This window comes from Taeniopygia guttata, chromosome 1 (genome assembly GCF_048771995.1).
Source record: "Taeniopygia guttata chromosome 1, bTaeGut7.mat, whole genome shotgun sequence".
Lineage (NCBI taxonomy): Eukaryota > Metazoa > Chordata > Aves > Passeriformes > Estrildidae > Taeniopygia > Taeniopygia guttata.
This window is the reverse complement of record NC_133024.1, coordinates 82,655,135-82,676,122: the sequence shown is the minus strand read 5'-3', so window position 1 is coordinate 82,676,122 and position 20,988 is coordinate 82,655,135. Positions and strand designations below refer to the sequence as shown.

Sequence of the window (20,988 nt, the reverse complement as noted above, 5' to 3'; positions counted from 1 at the left end):
TGTAGTTAAGTTGAAATTAAAATCTCACTTGCTTCTGTTTGAGAGGAAGATTGTTTTGCCTGCACCTTGATCCATGCCCACTGAAGCCTCTCTCATATTGGTAGGAATGGATCACAAAGGAAGAATTTGAGGATTTTTTCCCCATGTTTTTTTTTGTTTTAAAAATTTAAATTTAAATTTTTGCTAATAAAATTCAACTCTATTTTTTCTCTCAGCAACACTGTATCCCATGTCTAATCACTCCAGCAGCATTTTTTCCAGCTACCAAATTTTATCACTGGCTTTGCCTGTTGCAAATAAAGCCAGGGCCGTTTCTTCATGGTGGAATTGGCACACTGCAATGTGTTTGGGCGACCTAAATCCCACCCCAATTATTCTGCCTAGGGTTTCCTGCCAGCTGGTGCCAGATTATCAGAGGCACATCACTGATAGGCAGCTCCATGCACAAGAAGGACTCCAGACCGCCTCCCATCCTCATCATATCCCACTCACAGCATTGCAAGCTTGAGCAGCCATTGTGGTCTCATAACTCTAGAAGCAAACACAGACAGGCAGTTTCAAACTCTCAGCAGGTTTGGGCTGCATTTTTCTTCCCAGGTCTTTTTATTACCCAGAGTGACCTCCCTGGTGCTGCAAGCTGCCTCCTCGATGGTTCCCCTGCTCTTAGGAAACATCGTGGCTGCTGCCCCTAGATATACAATCTCCTCTCAGAAATATTAAGCTGCATGTTTGTTCCAAAGCCAGAAATTAGGTGAAGGTTGAGAGGATTTATCGGTAAGTCAGGACAGGGACAAATGCACACATTGCCCAGGGCGTTGCAAACGTCCTTAGAACAAACACCTCAAATCCAGGCAATTCAGTTAAAGCTGTTCAAATGCTGAGTGGTATTTCTGTACATTACAGCATCGAGTAAAGATGTTCCATATCTGAAAATAAAAAATTCTGTTGGAAGACAAAAGTCTCATGCAACATCTCAAATACCGTACATTAAAAAAAAAAAAAAAAAAAAAGTCTTAAACCTCTAATTCATCTGAACAAATCAACTGATTTTTCTCAGACTGAGAACATCATATTTTGGTATGCTAAAGTGTTTAAATATACGAGATCCAGTTTAAGGCTGTATGACTCCTGCCTCTGTGACAAACCAACCAGAAATTTAACTCTGATCCACAGCTGTAAATCAGACCTGCACTTCCATCAGTCCCCACACTGATGAATCGGCCTGTTTTGTCTCAGATGCTACCAACTTCAAACCTCTTCAGTATTGAATACTTCAACACTGATAAGCTCCTTCCGGGTAAGTTCTTTGTCTCTTGAGGTCTGTCACTTATTTTTAATGCAGACATTTATTTTGTGAGGAGGGTAAATCTTGTGCTTTTTCATGTCCCTGCTTCCTCATCTTGAAATTTGTTTATCATTATTTCTGCAAATACTGCTAAAAGTTATCCTCGCCTTGACTTGGTCCTCAGAAGACGTGCTTATTCAGGGCTTTAATCATTTGCTGATTAACTTCCTGTCGTTCATTGGTTTATGGAATTCCTAAATCCCTCCTGAGAGGTTGTGATCTCAGAACTAAACCAAAAGCAACTGTCTTGACATCTCTAGTAATTCCAGTGCAAACAAAGAGCTGAGACACAAAGTCAGACTTGAAAGGATAGGTATTAGAAGGGTTTGGACAGGGCTAGAGATTTCCTGATAGAGTATTTCTGTTGAGTTGAGACCTGCAAGATCATATCCACATCACTCAGCAGACACTTCACATTACTAGGGTGTAAAGTCCTGTGTTAAGGCCCTCAGAATAAAATGGGGGATTTCAGTTTCATGGTTCTTTTTGAGTTTTCTATTACTCATTTCAAATCCACACCAAAAAAGCTTTTATTTTTTTTCTTTCCACTGTCATGTTTTGCTTTTTAGTCCAAGCAATTTCACAAGAGTGGAACCATGTCTGGCTGTACTGTATTCATCATAGTGATATCCAGAGTCTGCCTGTTGTTTTGGCACACCTTCATCGTCTTAACTTTTTAAGAAAACGAATAATTAAAGTTGACTTTGATTTTTACTCCCAGTCTTTTCTGATTGAAATACTTTCCTATTTATTTTATTCCACAAAGGGCACAATAATACTTCTGTGTAACTGTTCTCAGCTACTTTCTGTCATGGTGGTGCAAAACCACACAGCCATCAAAGAGTGTCTTTTTTTCCTACCTTCTCCTTTGCTTAAATTCATTTCTTTCGGTGTTTCATCCTCTTTGTGCCTAGTGCTACACCTTGGTGCACATCTATTCTGCATCTACTGGCAGCTACTTTTGTAATACTCTGTAAGGCCTGATATATAAACAGAAGCCTGGACTGATATAATGTAAGCATCACCCTGAAGCCCAGGCAGCCCTGCTGTCCTGGGATTCCCCCATGGAAATTACTCATTTGGCTGACTGTTACCCTGATCTTGCCACTACTGGTACCACAGCAAGTTTTGTCTGTACATATACACTGATCTGCCTCATGCAAAAAATGAGTTCATGAAAAAGGCCTATCTGGAAAATACATCCTTGCATTAAGAAGCATAACACTGCAGCAACCTGAAGTATTGCTAATCCTGGCTACAGTATGATCCCAGAACACTTAGATCACAGTTCCATGGTAGATGAGCCTCTAGGAATGATGCCCTGTGGAGAAAGGGGAGCTAATCTTCTCTATCCATTCTTTCAGCTGGAATTTCATCTTACTGTTCTTTACTTAGGGAACTGTGTGTTTTAGTGCACTTTTGGAACATTAAGGGTAGGTGAGATCCTTTCTCCATCTCTCAGAGAAGGCTGAGAACACACCCTGCTTCAAGAACAGCACAGAGGACTTGCAAGTTTGCCTCTACATGCCATTCACTCATCTATTTACCTCCTGCCTCTTTACACAGAAAAGCCTTTTGAAGATCTTGCCAAGATTTCTGCCAGGTGGCATCATAAGTGAATTTCACCACAGCTGAGGGCCTGACAAGCTTTGCTGGACAGGAACGTAAGATAGTTTAAATACATATATATATATATGTAAATATTTATTGTAAGCCTTCTTGCATTAACAGATGTCAAACGGAGCAGCAGCACGGCATACCTGGCGCTTCCCCCGCCTGTCCCTGCCCGCAGGCTCCTCCCGGAGCAATGCCCCATCACCCCAGAGCGCGGCTGTGCACTCCGGGCAGCGCCACTCCACCAGAACCACTTCCCCTCCTCTTCTTCATCCCTCCCGCCCGCTCTTCACCTTCCTCAAACCTGCGGCCACCTGAGCCGGGCGGGGCAGCTCCGCCCCGCCTGGGCGCGGGGCCCCGGGCGAGCTGGGGTGCGCACGGCTTCCCGAGGAGCCGGCATGGAAATGGAATCGTTCCTCGGAGTGAGTAAAGCAGCGGCGGGGGAGGGAGGGAGGGATGAAGGGATGCGGCTCCTCGGAGGGTCCGGCCGCGGGAGGCGGGGGCAGCGCAGCCCCGGTCCCTGGCGGCCCCTCCTCGCCGGGTGCTCGGGCACTGCTCCTCACAGGCTTTCCTATAACTCCCGCGAGGGATTTTTTTTTACCTTCTGGGTCGGCTGCAGCGTATGTGTTACTGATGTCATCATGAATCGTTCTTTAATTACATCTGCCTCCCAGAACTGCGTTGGCCGGGGTTTGGCCGCGTCCCAGCGCTCGGGGCCGGCGGGGCGCAGCTCCTCCGGGCGAGGGACAGTCAACCGATGCTCTCGGTGTCCTGGGGCTGGAGGATGGGCATCTCTAGCGCCTTTACACGTCTGCGTGTTGTATTGCTTGTTTATTGCATGTGTCCCGGCAAAGTCCTCAAAATGTAATTGCTGCCTGTATGCAGAGCACCCAGGGAAGGTCAGACAGCTGATGTGAACAAGGGAAGAAGGGGTAGTCAGGATAGGCTGTTCCTGATGGAAGCCAAATGCTCACCAGAGTCTCTCTATTATTCTCCTGCTCAGCAAGAGGAGAGAAAAATGTAATGACAAGCTCATAGGCCAAGAGATCACTCACCAGGTATCATCACAAAAAAAGGCAAAGCGGACTCAGCTTGAGGAAAATATTGAATTCATTACCAATGAAATCAGAGTAAGGTAACGAGAAATAACCAGCAAATCTTAGAACACCTACTCCCTACCCCTCCATTCTTCCAGGGTGCAACTTCACTTCTGATTTCCTGATTTCCTCTACCTGCAACGGCACAGGGGGATGTGGAATGGGGGCTGAGGTCAGTTCATCAAGTGTCTCTGCTAATCCTTCCTCCTCAGGGGGAGGACCCTTCACACTCTTCTGCTCCAGCATCGGGTCCCTCCTATGGGAGACAGTCCTCCACAAATTTCTCCAATATCAGTCATTTCCAAGAGCTATAGTCCTTTGTGATCTGCTCACATGTTTTGTGAATCCTGTGTTTGCAGGACTGCAGTGTGTCTTGGTCTTGCTGTTTCTGCTCGCTGCTGGCTTTCCTCAGGCCCAGCAGGACACTCTTTGTGAAGTGTTCTGGTCCTGCAGAGGCTGGGGCATTGATGGCAGCTGTGCTGCCCATGGGCTCTGTCTGGACAATGCCAGGGGATCTCTTGTACAGCTCAGTAAAGGCAATTGCAGGGCTTGATGACTCTGCAGGAACTTCCTCAGCAGCTGCTATCCTGTCTCTGTGATGAGCTGGAGAAAGGGACCAGCATGGCAGAAACCCAGCTTTTTTCTGTCAGCTGTGAGGCTATGTCTGTGTTAGCCCAAGCAAGGCAGTGAGAGCACATGGCAGGAGAGTTGGCAACAGGCAAACCTGCACCCTTGGATGCATCCCGGGGGTGCTGTCAGTGCAAAGGAGCCTGGGCCAGGACAAGGTATGACTGCCTGGCAGGGCTTGCGGGTCTTGCTCTGGGTCCCTGGGGTGATGGGTGCCTGCTCTGGGAGAGCATGGGTGGCTTTGGGGTATTGGAGAGCCCCAAAAGTTCTGGAAAGGGAGCTGCAAATCTCCCTGCTCAAAAGAGCAAAAGCAATGCTAATAATCAGGTCTCTAGTCTGCATAAGGACCTGCACAGGACCTGCATAAGTGCTACCATATGCTGGGGTGTTGCAACCTCATAGTTCCTGTCAGCTTCAGAGCTGGAGAAGAAGACCATCCAGTGTTTATAAACAGAAATGCTGTTTTAAGCACCTGCAGTCCCTGTCCACGCTGATGCTACTTGGTACAGAGACCAGAGGAGAGCAGCTGTGGGTGAGCAGTGGTGTGCAGTGTGACGAAGCATGAAACAGCAAAAGGTGACAAAATGAGCTGCAGACATCTCTTGTCTGAACAAGAGTTTGTGGGGAACAGAAGCTCATCATATTAAAGTGCAGAACCAGAGGAGTTGATCTGCCTGAGATCTGAATATTTTTCCAAGAATAAGAAGAGCTGACATGGCATATAGAGACCCTATGTTTCTTTCAGCTCAAAAACACACTGAAGGCACAACAAGGCAGACTAGGCAGGTAATGCTTTGTGCATTGGCTGGTATAAAAGCAGATTCCATATTTTTGTGTGGTACGTACATAAAACTTTGGAATGCAATTCCTAAAGTTGCCTTTCAGATGACCCTGTGTGACTGTCAAAAGAAAAAAAAATATTGCACCCTGTTTAAGGAAATGTTCTTCATATAAGCACAGTGGCTCTCCAGTATATGAGGAAAAAAAAAACCAAAAAAACCCTAACAACCTCCTAGGAGAAACAATCTTGAATTAATGTGCTAAGATGCAGCAAAAGGGACCAGTGAGGGTGTTTGCAGAGTACAAAACCTCAAAAATACATATCTGACTGAGATTGCTGTAGCAGACAAGAAGGAATCATTTACATTGGCAGCTTTTAAAAACAGCATTAAAAAGGAAGCTGTGATATTGGTATTGGTAATCATTGTGCCATCACCGTGCCAGAAGAAACTCCCACACTAGCTGTGAAAAAATAAAGCCTTGAAAGCAGTGAAAAGAAAGAAGGCTCTAATTCCCAGACCACCACCTGAACTAGGAACATCCTAGGGAAAAAAAAAAAAAAAAACAACAACAAAACATGGAGAGCTTATTTTTGTGTTCTGCACAATTCAGGAGATCATAAAATGAAAATTGAACAGGGTAACTCTAGTAGGCCCTGGTGATGCCATGATTTCTCATCTGGGTTTCCTCCTCTGGCACTCCTGCATGACCACTGCAAATTTTGCAGAAGATCTCAGAGAAGAACAGTTCCAGAGTAGTTTCAGGAAGGTCAGACCAAACTGATATACTGAAAATACTGAAATACTTATGATCATGGACTTGTAGGGATTATAAAAACATCTCTGGTGTTCTCCAAAGCAGGAATAAGGAGAGGAAAGTTTTCCTCTTTGATCCCAGATGCTGGCATGATCTGCAAATCCAGTGCCCTGACATCTTTGTAAAAGCTTTTCATAGAGGTACTCCTGTGGCACCTGATTGGATCCTTCAAGGTAAGTGTTCTGTAGGGACCTGAGGGTAGCAGACTTGTCCCAGCCTTGCCATCAGTCCTATTGCTGTGCTCCTGGGACTGCAAAGGGTAAAGGAATGGATGCAGTTCTACACTGGAGGGAGGTAGTCCTTGTGATTTCACAATAGCCAATACAGACAGAGATTTCTCCATACCAATGAAACGGCGTATATTTGTCTTGGCTCGGTTTTTTCTTTCACTTGGTCAGTTTGCAAACCTGAAGCTGGAATCCACCCTTTGGCATTGTTCTGGGAGACAGTGTTATCAAAGGCAGCATATGTTGTGGCTGAGAAGCTCTTGACATTTTTCTGTAACTACTTGAGAGAAGGGCTGGCATTTTTTAACATCTATAAATTCTTCCTATGCAGGTGCAATGTCATTAATTCAAATGCAGTATATAGAATTGTTTATTGGATTTATTTTCTTTTTTCCTCCCAGAACACCCTATGAAGTCCCAGAGCACATACCAATGGAAGGCCCTTTGCAAACCTTTGTTCATGTATGCCATGAAAATGGTCAGTGGATGTCACGGTTACCCGAGAAGCTCTGGGATATTCCCCTCTATAACTTAGCACTTCCAGGTAGAGATTTGCTTTTGTTCTCCACTGTTTTGTTAGCTTGCCGTTTAAGCATTGGAATATCCTGTTTGTCCCATTTCAGGAGGGCTATGTTTATTATTTGGGTCAGTGTGTGGGGGAGGGTTTGTGTGATGTTATGTGAATAATGTTGGTCTGTGATGTTTGAGGTTTCTTAGAGGGGAGGGGTAACAAAGGAATTTTTTTTGTTTTTTTTTTAAATGAAAAGAAAGAAGCACTTTACATTATCTTATCAGATACCATTAATAATCTAAGGATTAACTTATTTGGGCAATAATAAAATTTCTCTAATTAAATCTTGTGATTTCCTATATAATGAAATGTTGCCAGGAGGGGAGAATGAATATTTTACATTATTTTTTGTTCTTTGTACTGCCTAAAAGAGGCTGTGAAGTTGCAGAAAGAGGAGAAATGAGACTTGTAATTAACATGTTTTTATTAAAGTAGACTGTTAGTTTTCTACAAGATCCAGCTTATAAAAACTGTATTTATTGTGTTATGTGTAAATGCATTTAAATTATACCTGTGTATTATTAACCTTTCTTTGGTCCTATTATTGCTTCTTTCTGCTGCCTTGATTTTTTTCCCCTCTCATTCTGTCCAAAAAATTTATGGTATAATGTGATTTCACTGACACATGGGGAGGCACTGAAAGACCATCAGCTCTTGAGTGATTCGCTTTGCCTCCACATCAAAAATGTCACTAAAGAAAAGTCTAGCCTGTGTTTTCTCTCACACCTGCAGATGTGACAGGTAGATTGCGGGGAAAGCAGCACAGTGTGTAGATGAATGTTTTATGTAGGCCACAGGATCATAGGTTAATTTTAGGAAAGGCATATATTTAGAGATAGTGTGAAGTCTTGTCTTCAGCAGGCAGAGCCTTGGGAGTTTCCAAGAATTGTAGTGTTTTGGTTTTTTCCTGTCTGTTGTGAACTAATGGAGTGTGGAGTTCCCATTAAGATTGAAACCCAGAAAATTATTTCAGGGTGGCTTCTTAGATAATGTAATTTGAATTGATGTTAACTTAAAAGCAAGCACATCTCTGTTTAGGATAAAGCCTATGTAAGGCATTATATATTTAACCATCAAGAGAGGAGAAAAGAAAATACATATCTGTCTTATGAAAGATATGATGAAAGAAGGTAATAGTCTTCTCTTTTTGTATTTTTGTTCGTATTGCTAAAATCATTCAATACTCAGTGGGATTTTGTTTTGCTGGAAAAGGAGCCATATAGTTTCTATAAGACTTTAATCTGGTGTTTCTTGGCTGTCATAGAAAGCGGAGAACCTGCTGATGGGTTTGTTTGCCTTCCTGGCTCTCTTCCTAAGGGTGACCTTGTTATTCTTGAAAATGTTTGTTGTGAATATGCCTGCCGGGAGAGCAGGCATGAAGAACAATTGAAGGCATGTCCATTTCAGCAAACATTAGAGGACTTTTAGAGAGCATTGCAGGTTATTGGCTTGGAATATTTTGGTGTCTGTCCAGCTGACCTACAAAGCTGATCTAGCCCAATTCAGAACACAAACAGATCAAGACCAACCAGGTCAAGACAGCACTAGCAGGTTTCCAGAGGGAGGAAAGCCAGTTTGGAAGTGGAAGCTTATCTCATAGAAGGCATGCAAGAAACATGACAGAGTGGATTCTGACAGCCTGATGATGAGACAGTGGCACATCTCATTAATTAGTGTTGTGCTTGCACCAGATTCAGCACAGTGCTGCTGGGGAGGAGTGGATTCAAGGTCTGGAGCTACCTGGCTTGGTACTAGCTCACTATCTTTGCATCATATATGTTGTGTCATGGATGTACCCATCTTCCTTTCATTACTGTTACTCATGACATCACACAAGACTAATGAGTAAAAGATTACTATCCGTTTGCTGGTTGGCATCCACAGATGCAACACCCATCAATGGAATCCTGCTCATCTCTCTCAGACATGGATATTTAATAGTTTGACTCTTACATCTTCTAACACATACTTCTTTTATTGCCTGCCCTCAATACTGATCTTCCATTTGCAGTAAGTGTGTTTTGGGTGTTTAAAGCAGTAAAATAAATAAAAAATGGCTTTTAGAAGGTGAAAAAATTGATTGAGACATCAAACTATTATTGACCGTTCCAAAGAATTTTTACTTCCAAACCAATAATTTTTACTGTGTTTGCTAGAAATATTATCGCTGGCACCAGTAAGACTGACAATTCAAGAAAGCAGTTCCTAGCACCAGTGAACAATTAATTTGACAGAAGACTTAAACCCCAAAATGATAAGCAAATTCTTTGCAGATACTTTGTTAAGATCCAAGCAAGTCACTTCACAGAGTTGTTAGTTTTTCTTATTGATGCTTTATAAAACAGGAAGAAATAATGAAACAGAAAAGCTAGCAAAATCACTGGTTCCCTGTCATGATGAAATTGTGAGTTGCAATAGTTACATCTAAACATGATGCAAGAGATGTGTCAGATTTATTAAGACTCCAACGAAATAAAATATTTTGGCAGATTGGTCCTGGCTCTGATGCCTGCATAATTCCCTGTACTGGAAACAGTCAGGTAACTTTTCAAGTCCATCAAAGGAGGATCTTGTTCATCTTTCACTCTTAAACTTAGACTCGGATTTGCCTCAGGAACCTTCAAGCACCTACCTTGTTTGTTGTTTTTGTAGGGGAGGTGGTGTTTAGTTCAGAAGGACATTTTTAGATATTTAAGATATAAGTAGGTAAAGTGCCAAGTTAATATTGGTCCAGTCAAAGGTGTAAGAAGATGAATTTCTTATTTCAGTCATATTTTCCCATGCAGAGATGAGGGTATTGGGCAATGAAATCCTGCATTTGCACAACTCTGAAAACAGGACAATTTCTAGATAAATTCAGTCTTCAGATGAATTTTTTTCACTAAAAAAATGTTTTCACGTCAAGATAATTATTTTGAGGGAAGATACCATTTGAAACAGACCATTTTATTGTGGTTTGGGGCAAACAACAGTGATGTGTAATTTAATGGTTTACTGAAAAGTGTCAATGCCTTCCCTTCACAAGGATTTCACACTAAGCTTATTAATGTTACGTGAACAACCTCTGTAGACAATTCTACCTTTTTGCCATAACTACAGAAACTATCAGAGAATATAGGTTTGTGGCTTGCAAATGTGGTGGTCTATCAGGTGTGCACATGAAATGTAGCCATGGAATGTGGTCTTGAGCAGTTAAGAAATGAGATTTCTGTACATTCATTTTTGTATTCTACAGGGAGTCACGACACTATGACCTACTGTTTGGATAAAAGCTCTGCTGTTAGTGGCAATGAGTCCAAGCTGGTGAAGTTTTTAAACAAATGTCTGCCCTGCATTGTGCACCCCATTATCATGAAGTGGTCTATAACACAGGTAACCATCATCTGGCGCTTCTTACCTTGGCAAAGTTGAAGCTTGTGCTGCAGGGCTGAGAGTGTACAGTGATAGTATAGCCTGCTGCCCAGAAATCTGTGCTCTCATGAAATGCTATGCTTGGGTGCTGTGGTTTAACTCCAGCCAGCAGCTCAGCCCTGCAAGCTGCTTCTTGCTGCCCCTGGGTGAGCTAGGGGATGGAATTAAAGGGTAAAAGATGGAGAACTTGTGGGTTGAGATAAAGACCTTTTAATAGGTAAAGCAAAAGCCACATGTGCAAGTAAAGCAAAATAAGGAATTAATTCACCACTTCCCATGAACGTGTAGGTGTTCAGTCATCTCCAAGAAAGCCAGGCTGCATGACATGTAACGGTGTCTTAACAGGACAAACACCATCACTCTGAACATTCCCCCTCTTCTTCCCCTAGCTTGATATGCTGAGCATTACTCCTTATGATGTGGGATTTCCCTGTGGTCAGTTAGGATCAGCTGTCCTGGCTGTGTCCTCTCCCAACTTCTTGTGCACCCCCAGCCTCCTTGCTGGTGGGATGAGAGGCAGAAAAGGCCCTGACTTCATGTAAGCACTTTTCAGCAACAGCAAGAACAACCCTGTGTAATCAACGCTGTTTCCAATACAAATCCAAGCCACAGTTCCATTCCAGCAAATATGAGGAAAATTACTCTTTCTAAATCCAGCACTTTGGAGTATGAGATAGGAGCCATACACGTCTGATCATATTTTCTGGGGAAAAAGCATGCAAGGGGATGCAGGGATGATACTTAAAGTTGTTGTTTAAAGCCGACCACTTGGTACTAGAAGCCATTTTTCATGTTTATTGTGGTGGTCAATAACATTCAATATTAGTGAATAAAATTAATGAATAAAAAAAACGGAGTTTTTTTTTCCTCTTGAACTTTGTTCATGAACTTTGTTTGTCATTTTTGCTATCACTGTTCTGTGAGATGTCAGTTGTTCTCCCCACCTACACTGGTGTTTCACCAGCAGCAGAAACAGAAGAATCCCTTGTTGAAGGGATTTTTTTTTCCCATAAAGATTAAGAGAGTGAAGGTGTGGTCCATCACATAAGGTTTAGTTAACTTTTTAAAATGTGCAAATATTAAGCTAGTTGCTATCTCTTCGTTCCTCATAAATGTATGTTAAAGACAAAATTGCAGATCATTATTTAAGCTACAGTTTTTGAAGATTCTTCCAAAGAATAGACTTTCCTGAAGTCAAAGAGGTACAAAAAATCTTTCTATTTTTGTTCTTATTGAAGGAGTAGTTCATGATTAGATAATTAAATGGAATAATTAGCATGCAATAAGCATGCTAAGGTTTCTTTTGTTTGTTTAAGCAGGTCTGGCAAACTGGAATCTTAGACACTACCAGGTATCAAATATGAACTGGCAATCCTGGCAATCATGAGCTGATGTTGAAGGGCACTTGCTTAACACAGATCCTTGTTTATTTTGAGCTGCTTTTTGGGGGGGGCTTTAGCCAATGAAAGATTTAGAAACCTTCTAATGTGTGGGTTTCTGTCTGGCAAAGTGACCGTGTTGTTGACAAACAATCTCTTAACATCATTATAATAATTTCGTGGTCCAAACCCAGTGTGACATGCAGGAAGTGGCCCAGTGCTGATAGGGAAGAGGTACATCTACAATCCTGCCCCTCCTTGTTCTGCTGTGCTCCAGTTATCAGTGTGGGGAGATGACTCCACCCATTGGAATGCAGAACAGACACCCTGGAGCCCTTCTGGTGGTAGGATGCACAAGTTCCTGGATGGCTCAGTGCCTGGGAGTTGCCTGCTTGAGCCCCAGTTGTTATGGCTGTCAGTCTAGAGGGCCAAATGTTTCCTGTGTAATGGCCATGTAACTTCCAGTCATGCCCTGGATGCCTGGTGTGAGATTGAAGCACTGAGCAGCATTGCTCCTCAGGGCTTCTTTTAGAATTTTGCCCTTTATGGGGCAATGTTCACACTGCCTAATTCAGTATCCAAACCCAGGTCACTAATTAGAGAGTCTAATTTGTCTCATTTTCCTGTGAGGCCAACAGATAAGAAATGAATTAATCTGAAGGGCAGTTCAGAACAGCAATTTCATTTGGTGTTTTTTCTGGCCACAGAGGTTATAAATGACCTGCAGCCATGTATACTCCCATCTCCAACATACTCCAAGCAAAGGGGTGTGGATCATCCCTTTGACTGCTTCAGCCTGGTGGAGACCAAGCAGGCCCAGGAGGAGCTGTTGGCCAGACCCACTGCACCCCCTGGAACCCGGGGCACGTGGGGCTGGACTGTTCCAGCCCAGCCCCTCGGGCACAGCCTGGGGAAGCTAAATTCATATCCAAAGAACAGGAAGTTAGAGGGTTAAACTAAGCAAGGTGAGCATCCTGCCATGTGCCTTAAGCTCTGCCACAGTGCTAAAGCTATGAATTTGGATATTCAAGAGCAATGCCTTGTACTGATTTAGCTTTCACTGAATCCTTTCTAACTGAAATCAGTATCATGTATGGTTTCTGCAACATAAATTTTTATCTCTAGGAGGCTGAACTAAAATGAACTAATGTTTGAACATATTTAATTAAATTGATTCTACTTTCTTTTGCTAAGAGAGTCTTGATATAAGGAAAAGACATATCATTTGGAACTTCATGCCTCAGAAGCAGCTTTATCACCTGTTCTATTCAGCCCTCAAATCCAATGGATGTGCTCTGAGGGAAGTGGATCTAGAGGAGTGCCTCTGTTTTGTAGGACTTCTACAGGTTAATTCAAACTTCATAAGAAACTATATCTTGAAAAAGAATAATAGCCAGTAGTTTTTTCTATTTTTGTTTTTCCTTCTGTTGAGGATATGTGAGGTCCGCAGAGACGACCATAGTAAAGTCTTTGATCTAATAAGATAAATACAGCATTTCTAACTTGCTGATCCTGCAACTGTTTTTTTAAATGAATAGTTGTGTGAAGAGCAATCATGTATTTATGCACAGGTTAATTGATCTTTAACTTTCAGAACATGACAAGGGCAACTGTCTGAAACTAATCTAATCTGAACTTGCAGTTTATGCTGCAGGGAAATTGGAATCCCTCTTGTCAGAGAGCAAAATACTTCCAAGTTGCAATTTGGTGCCATACAGTGACATTTTAAAGAGGAAAGACGTGTGAAAAATGCCATAGGGCTAACTTTGTACCCCTCTTTTAGATTTCTAAACTAAAGAAACAAATATCTTTCAAGCTCTCAGGACCTTTGTCTTCTGTTTCACCTTTCAGGTCCTGACTGTGACGGAGCAGCTTGAGGCTGGAGTTAGATATCTGGATTTCAGGATCGCCCACAAGGCTAATGATCCTTCTATGAATTTGTACTTCGTGCATATGGTTTACACAACTGTTACTGTTCAGGTATTTTCCTTACCTCTGTGATGGCTATAGAGCCAGTGCCATTTTTTTCATTTAAGGGCCATCATAATACAGAAATGCTGGCTCAAGGTCTTCTGAGTAGATTATTAGTTTTTCTTTTGTGAGGACTTCAAACTAGAGAAAGCCAGCAGGGCTGGAAGGTAGTTTCAGCACCTGCACGTGATACTGGAGCATCAATCTTTTCTTCATCCTCAAACCAGACTCTTTGTGCCTGCTCTCCACTGCCTATCCCCTACCACATGCCTGATGTTCTGAGGTTTATCATGTGTTGTCCCAGGATGAAACACAGGGCATTCCTGTTTCCCTGTGTATGGAAAACAGGGAAAGGAGAGAAGTTGTTAAAGGGAAGAAGGCATTAAAAGCCCTATATAATTACAGAAACTGATTTTTTTTGTTGTTTTTTGAGAAAACACAGTTTTTCATTATTGTGATTGTGAGTCTGCTCCACCATCACTGCTCTGTTGATTGTATGTCCTTTCCCCTGCATAGCACAGATAACTTTCTAAGCTGCCGTATCTCTTTCCTGTAGGATATTCTGAGGGAAATATTGAGGTGGTTAGAAACTCATCCTCAGGAAGTTGTTATCATAGCCTGCAGGAATTTTGATGGATTAACCAAAAGACTTCATAATCACCTTGTTGCCTGTATAAAAGAGATTTTCCAGTGTAAACTGTGTCCTAGAAATGTAAGTATGAAATCCTTTTTTTCTCATTTTAAAAGAATGACATACCACAGTGAGATCTTTGATTGCAAATTTTTAGATATATTCTATTTTCACCATGTTTTTAACCTCAGAAAGGTACTTTTTGCTGCATCAGAGATAGGTCATTACCTAATAGAACTGAGGAGATAAAGCAAACCTACATTCCACAGTGTGGAGGAGGGAATTAAATTTGACTGTTATGTCTGTTGAGTTGTGGGACAATAGTAGAGACAACTTTCATCCATTGTCCTGTCTGAGTTTTCTTGGAAAGGAAAGGGGAAAGAAGAGAGAAAAGAGAGGAAAATGAAAGAAAGAAAGGAAGATAAAAGTTGTGCATCTTCTATATTTATAGAATCTAAAGAATCAGTTTTCTGCCTTTTCACAGCAATAATTATGAATAAATTTTTAAATTAATTTTTTTCTATTTAAAACAGTTTAGATTGGAAGTGACCTCTGAAGGTCATCTGGTCCAACACCACCATGCAAAGTAGGACCAGCTTCCAAGTTACGCTGGGCTTTGCCCTGTTCATTCTTGATTATCTCCAAGGATGGAGATTCCACAACCTTTCTATGCAAAATTTGACCACTCTCCCAGTAACTGTGTTTTCCTTCTCTATCTGATCAGAATCTCTCTTGTGTCTGCTGACTTCCATCCTTTGCTGTGCATATCGGAGGAGTCTTCTCTACATTTTCCCATTGCATATTTGCAGATGGCAGTAAAACTGTCCAGTCTTCTCTTTTCATGCTGGACAGACTCAGCTCCCTCAGCCTGTCCTTGTGTGTCATGCTCCAGCCTCTGCTCCAGCCTCTGCTCGCTCTGGTTTCACTCACTCGTGTGCTGCTGGATTCACTCCAGCTTGTCAGTGATTTCTTTGTACTGGGGAAGCCCCAGCTTGAGTTGCAATCCCACAACTGCTGAATAGAAGGAAAGATCCCCTTTTCTTCATTTGCTGTCCGTGCCTTTGCTAATAAAGCCCAGTTCACAGTTCCCCTTTGCCAGTTGAGCACTGCTGGCTCATGTGCAGCTTGATGTCTACAAGAATCTTTAGGTCCTTTTCTGCAAAGCATAACCTTGCCAGCTTCCATCAGTCTGTTCTGGGGTGTGGGGTTAATCTGTTTAGGACTGTGCATTTGCTTTTGTTGAGCTTCATGAGGTTTCTGTCAACTTGTTGAGGTCCCTCTCTGCCCTCAGTGAATTTCTGGTGGCATTGACTTTCCTGGTGCTGACCTCCTAACCAGTCTTACAGTTTACCCATACCTCCAGAAAAGCCTTAATTTAAATAATGAGAAAATATCCGATTGCTAAATTTTAGAAGTTGAGACTTATAGCTCCCTCTGTTTTTTAAAAGGTGTGGGAGATTTTAGTAGTTAAACAATTAACATTTCAAAGATGAAGAGGAACAGAGGGTTTTCTCTGGAGAGCTGAATGGTACAGGAGAATGATGACCCTGTTCACAATTCAAATTCAGCCTTTGAAGCTGGTGTATCAGTAACATGTGAATATTACCACTTCAAAGCAATTTGTACAGCAGAGTTAAAATAGAACAATTCTCAGCAAAACTAGGAGATTCTGAATATTCAGGCCTCGGCTGAATAACTGAAGACCTGAGTGACACTGGTCTATTGTTTCCCCAAATTACTTGAGCGTGTTAAGTTGTGGATGAGCAGAGATACTGGAGAAGGTGGTCAAATTTGCTTTCAGACACATGGCCAGCTCTTAAAAAGGAGAAAGGTACTGCAAAAGGGGCAAGTTACTGATGACAATTTGATGAATGAAAGTATTGAAAGAATGGTCTGAGATCACTTCATGGAAGAAACAACATTTCTGAGTTGTGTCCAGGAGGATGGAGGAAGAGAACTGGAGAAAAGACAAACCAAGTACTTCCCTTGAGTAGAAAAACTTTATATCTATGGGGTTTGTGAGCAGCACAATGGATCTCACCATTTTTTGCTAGTGGTACCATTGCACATTAGGCATCTGTGGGATTTTTCAGGATCACAGATTTAGATTTGCCATCAAATATCCAAGTGCTTGCTGACTTATTCAAAAATAAACTGCTACCTACTGCCTTTCAAGACTGCATCTCTGTTGTCATACAGAATTAAGCGTCAAAGTGAAGCAGCTGATCAGGCAAGGTCTGTATGTAGTACTGGCACAGGCCACAGTGTGACAATATTACACTGCATTTAAAATTTTAATTGTCTTAACTATTCGAGGTGTCTTCCTTTGATCTGGATTACTAGGGTTTAAAAATCCCTTGTAGACTTTCATTTCTGCTTTGTTTGAAAAATAAGCACCTGTGTTCATATACACATCTCTGGTAGCTTTTTTTTTTTTTTTTGCTTTTATTGCACATCTTTGCTTGTTTGTTTAAGAAGTTCCAGCTTTAGAAAGACAGCTGAAGTAAAGCAAAGGCTTCAGTCAACCACAGAATTTTGTAGCTTAAGAAGCTCATGCCTTAATTTTGCAATATTTACCGACCTAATGGAAGCTTGCATTCTCTCTTTGTGGATGAACTGAGAGGGATTAATTAAACTCTTAGCTTTCTTCAAATATTTACATTATTAATTTTCAAGTGCCTTTGGCTTTTATTTAAGTTAATAACTTAACAGGAACATCAAAAAGCCACCATTTATTTTTCGCAAGCAGCAAATGTAGTTTTTAACCACAACATTCTCAGAAAAAACAATGCCCATTAAATATGTTGGTTTTGCAAATAAAACTAGTCAGAGGGCATAATTTCTCTCCAAGGGTAACTTCTGAGGTTGGAAAATGTAATTTCATATTGAGACACCTAAATTTAACAGCTGTTTTAGCCCATCTGTTCTCTGATAGAGAATATGTCTGACTCAGGTCTTCTTCTCTCTCAATTTAAAATGTCTGGAGCATCCCAATTTCATAAACTTTCCACTTAGAGAAATGAGAATTGATGTAGCTCTTGGTGACTCACATTTAGTCTTACCAAGTTTCAAGCAGTTCAGTTTTCTTTGGAGGTTACTGTGCTAAATTTGCATCAATGTGCAGAATCTGCCAAAGTGATTCCTCCTTTCTCTCTCTCTCTGCATTCCTGCAGTAGATGGTCTCTATCTTCCTCCCCTAAGAAACTTTCAGCAGTGAAATGTGCATGGTTTCCTATTGTGCAGGTGTAAGACCTTGAGTTACATACATGATCACAGTTGTATTATTTGAGGAAGGGAGGAATTTACTGAAGCTCCTTGAGTCCTATTGCTCTGCAGCTTGTAAACCAGCCCATCACCTACTGGGCTGCTCATTTAAAAGTTTAATCTGAACTGAATCTGTGCCAAGGTGATGTCACACATCAGTATTTGGACTTTGGGAACACTGCTGTGTTGCTGACTTCAATGTGGCCATGCTTCCTTTTAGGTGGTGCCAACACTGCGGACCATGTGGCACCTCGGCCATCAGGTTATAGTCTCATACGAAGAGGAGGTGGAGCTGGGGAAGCACTGTGAGCTGTGGCCCCCCATCCCATATTGGTGGGGAAACAAAACATCCACTCGTGCTCTTATCCGGTATTTGGAGCGCATGAAGCGCATGGGCCGGCCAGGTAGGCACAGGGAGTTCACTTGGAGGAGAGAAGGGGCACTTACAGCAATGCAAAACAAGTAGGAAGCTGGGCAATTGTTGCCTTACGGGATATAACCACTCAGTGTGTGCTGTGTGCCCATGGCTGCTGAGTGCCCTGCCCGCCCCTGGGCGAGTGTGACGCTGTCCTTGGCGGTGTGGATGCTGTCAGTGTACACGCACACACAGACTACAGAGATTGTGGTGGCCACTTCGCTTGTGTGACCCACAGAAAGGGAGCCCTTAGTGCAGACCCGCTCGCTGGCCCAGTTGTGCCCACCTCATGGGCAGGAGGCTGCTTCTTCAGTCCTTGTCGCTTTAGGCAGCAGAGATGGTGAGAGAAGTACATTCCACTAGCCTTGTTGTTAAAGGAAGCCCCTACAAGGTTTCTCTCAGGGGAGACCTTATCATTCTCTACAGCTACTTGAAAGGAGGCTGTAGGAAGGTGGATATTGGCCTCTTCCTGAAGGCAACCAGAAGAGGGAATGCTGAGGCTGGAAATCAAGAATTTCTTCACTGAAAGGGTGGTTAAGCATTGGAATAGGCTGCCTAGGGAGGTGGTGGAATCACTATCCCTGGAGGTGTTCAAGAAACAATGGGATGTGGCACTTAGTTGTGTGGTGTTTGGTCAGATGTTGAACTCGATGATCTTGGAGGCCTTGTCCAGCCTTAATGTGATATAAGAGCAGTACGAGAAGGGTGTAGCTGCACATTGCACAGCAGCACTCAAGCATGCTGGTGTAGTGTAATCTGACAGAGGTTCAGTTCAGAACCCCTGGCACATGTTTGAAGTGAAGACACAGGGTGGTGACGAGGGAGCCGTTTCAGAAGCGCACTCCCCAGCCAAAGGGTGCACCCTGTGCTCCCATCCACTGTGGGAAGGCCAAGCGTTGGAAGCAACCCTCACAGAAACAAACAGAGGAGTAATTTACAGAGGAGGACTAGTCAGTGGAGAATCTTTAGACTGCAATGATTAACAAGACAAATTTAGCTAAACTGGAATGTTTGGATAACCAAGCGTGGCTCAGGAATTGTTTACTACAGCATGCAACTGCAACAAGGGGAAACACTTGTAGGGACATGAAACAATACAGAAAGAGTGTGAAATTAGTATTTTAATGATCCCCAATGGAATAAGATGTGAAGGTAATACAATACTGAAAGTTTCTCTTCTCCTCAAAAGAGTATTTAATGTGTCACTTTCTGGTTTTTGTTTCAGGAAAATTCTTTGTGGCAGGGATTAACCTTACTGAAAATTTAAGGTATATTCTTGTACACCCATTCAGTTCATTGAAGAAAATGACACTCCAGAGTCTTCCATGTTTGAAAATATGGATAAAGCAGCAGTATCCAGGACCAAAAAAAAAATGTATTAACATCATTGCTGGAGACTTTATAGGAAACAATGATTTTGTCAAAGATGTGATAGAACTTAACACAAAAATTAATCCTCCATTGCACTGTCAAAGTGAACTGGAACAAATAACATTTAATTCTCAGCTTCTTAATCTGTGAAAAGTAAAAAAGGCTTTGTCTGCATTTATTGTGCCCTGCTGTAAACATCCTGAATCCCATAAAGGTCCAATTAACTAAAACCAGAAATGCTTTCAAGGCTTAGTAGGAAAAGGTCTCAACATCATCAGGGTTTTGAGGCCTTTGGACAGAAAAGAGGGCAGGTACCTTGCTGAAGTCTCTAGAGAACTATGGCATAGGTGTAATTTTTTTGGAGATGCTTTGATTCTGTAGCAGCTGTCATTACTGAAAGTCCCAAGAACTCAATCTTATTTTACATAGGACTTAGAAGGAGGAAAATGTTAGTAGCTGCATGATTTAGTGGTAAGATGTTCTCATTCTGACAATTGTAAGGATATTCTGCACTACTTGCCACCCAAATTCTTACTCTTTTATATCAGTCTGAAATTGACTTGTTGGTTTTCATCGTTTCTGTTAAATAAACAAAAGGAACAATTAAAAATATTTTTGATATATCAAAGATGCTGCATTGACAATCAAGTTTGAAATTATTTTTATATACATACCAATGTGCTGAGTATCAGTTGTGAGCTACCTTAAGAACATGGTAGCTCCAAAATTATTTGGAATTTTTAAGAGGTAATTGAATTTGCACTTAGTCATGCCAGTTCTGCAGGGATAAAGACACCAAAACGAGGCCCTTACACAGTTTGTCTGTGGTAGTTAAACATTTTACTAGGTGTTGACTAAGTATGCCTTACAATGAAAATAAACAAGAGGAAACAAATTCCTGATCTTAACTTGAACTGCCCTAGAAATACAGATTCTTGGCTTCTATCATGCTCATTTGGGGGTTTCACACCTGGTCTTTTATTTAGCTATTTTAGTAGCTCTGTAATTACTTTTCCTCTCACTAAGTAGTTTTTGTGTATGTCAAAATTAAGAGGTTTATGCTATTTCCCATCACATACTAATTCTGTTTTTCTAAATGAACTGTGTAATAACAGATCGTCATGAAGGCAAGAGAAATGTCAAGCATCAGGACTAAAATAAAACCAATTATTGTGTAAAGTTCACTATGCAACTTCATCCATATACCTCACTTTTTAGATGCACTTTATATACAAACACTAAATTCAGATGTCTGCTAATGTTTGCAGAAGTTTTTCTGCCTATCTTTTGTGCCCTCTTTTGTGTCCTTGTTATTCTCAATAAAACTTCATCTCTCTCTGTAATATGGAGTGAAATAGTTTTGTTATCCTTTCTGTGATATTGTTTTATAGGTTCTTAGTAGTAATTAATAACTTAAGAAATGGATTTGTTGTGGTTGTGGGTTTTTTTCCTTTTGTTTTCCTCTGTGA

At 41.7% G+C, this 20,988-nt stretch overlaps 1 protein-coding gene across 1 annotated transcript; it reads left to right on the top strand.

Moving 5' to 3' along the window:
* Window positions 1-3,158: 3,158 nt before the first annotated feature.
* On the top strand, window positions 3,159-20,862 carry PLCXD1 (phosphatidylinositol specific phospholipase C X domain containing 1). Its single transcript, XM_030277436.4, has 7 exons — window positions 3,159-3,381; window positions 6,908-7,050; window positions 10,313-10,449; window positions 13,719-13,847; window positions 14,395-14,550; window positions 17,954-18,137; window positions 19,374-20,862. The coding sequence occupies exons 2-7, from the start codon at window positions 6,939-6,941 to the stop codon at window positions 19,667-19,669; spliced, it is 1,014 nt and encodes a 337-aa protein (XP_030133296.3). The 5' UTR covers window positions 3,159-3,381; window positions 6,908-6,938; the 3' UTR covers window positions 19,670-20,862.
* The last annotated feature ends 126 nt before the right edge of the window (window positions 20,863-20,988 follow it).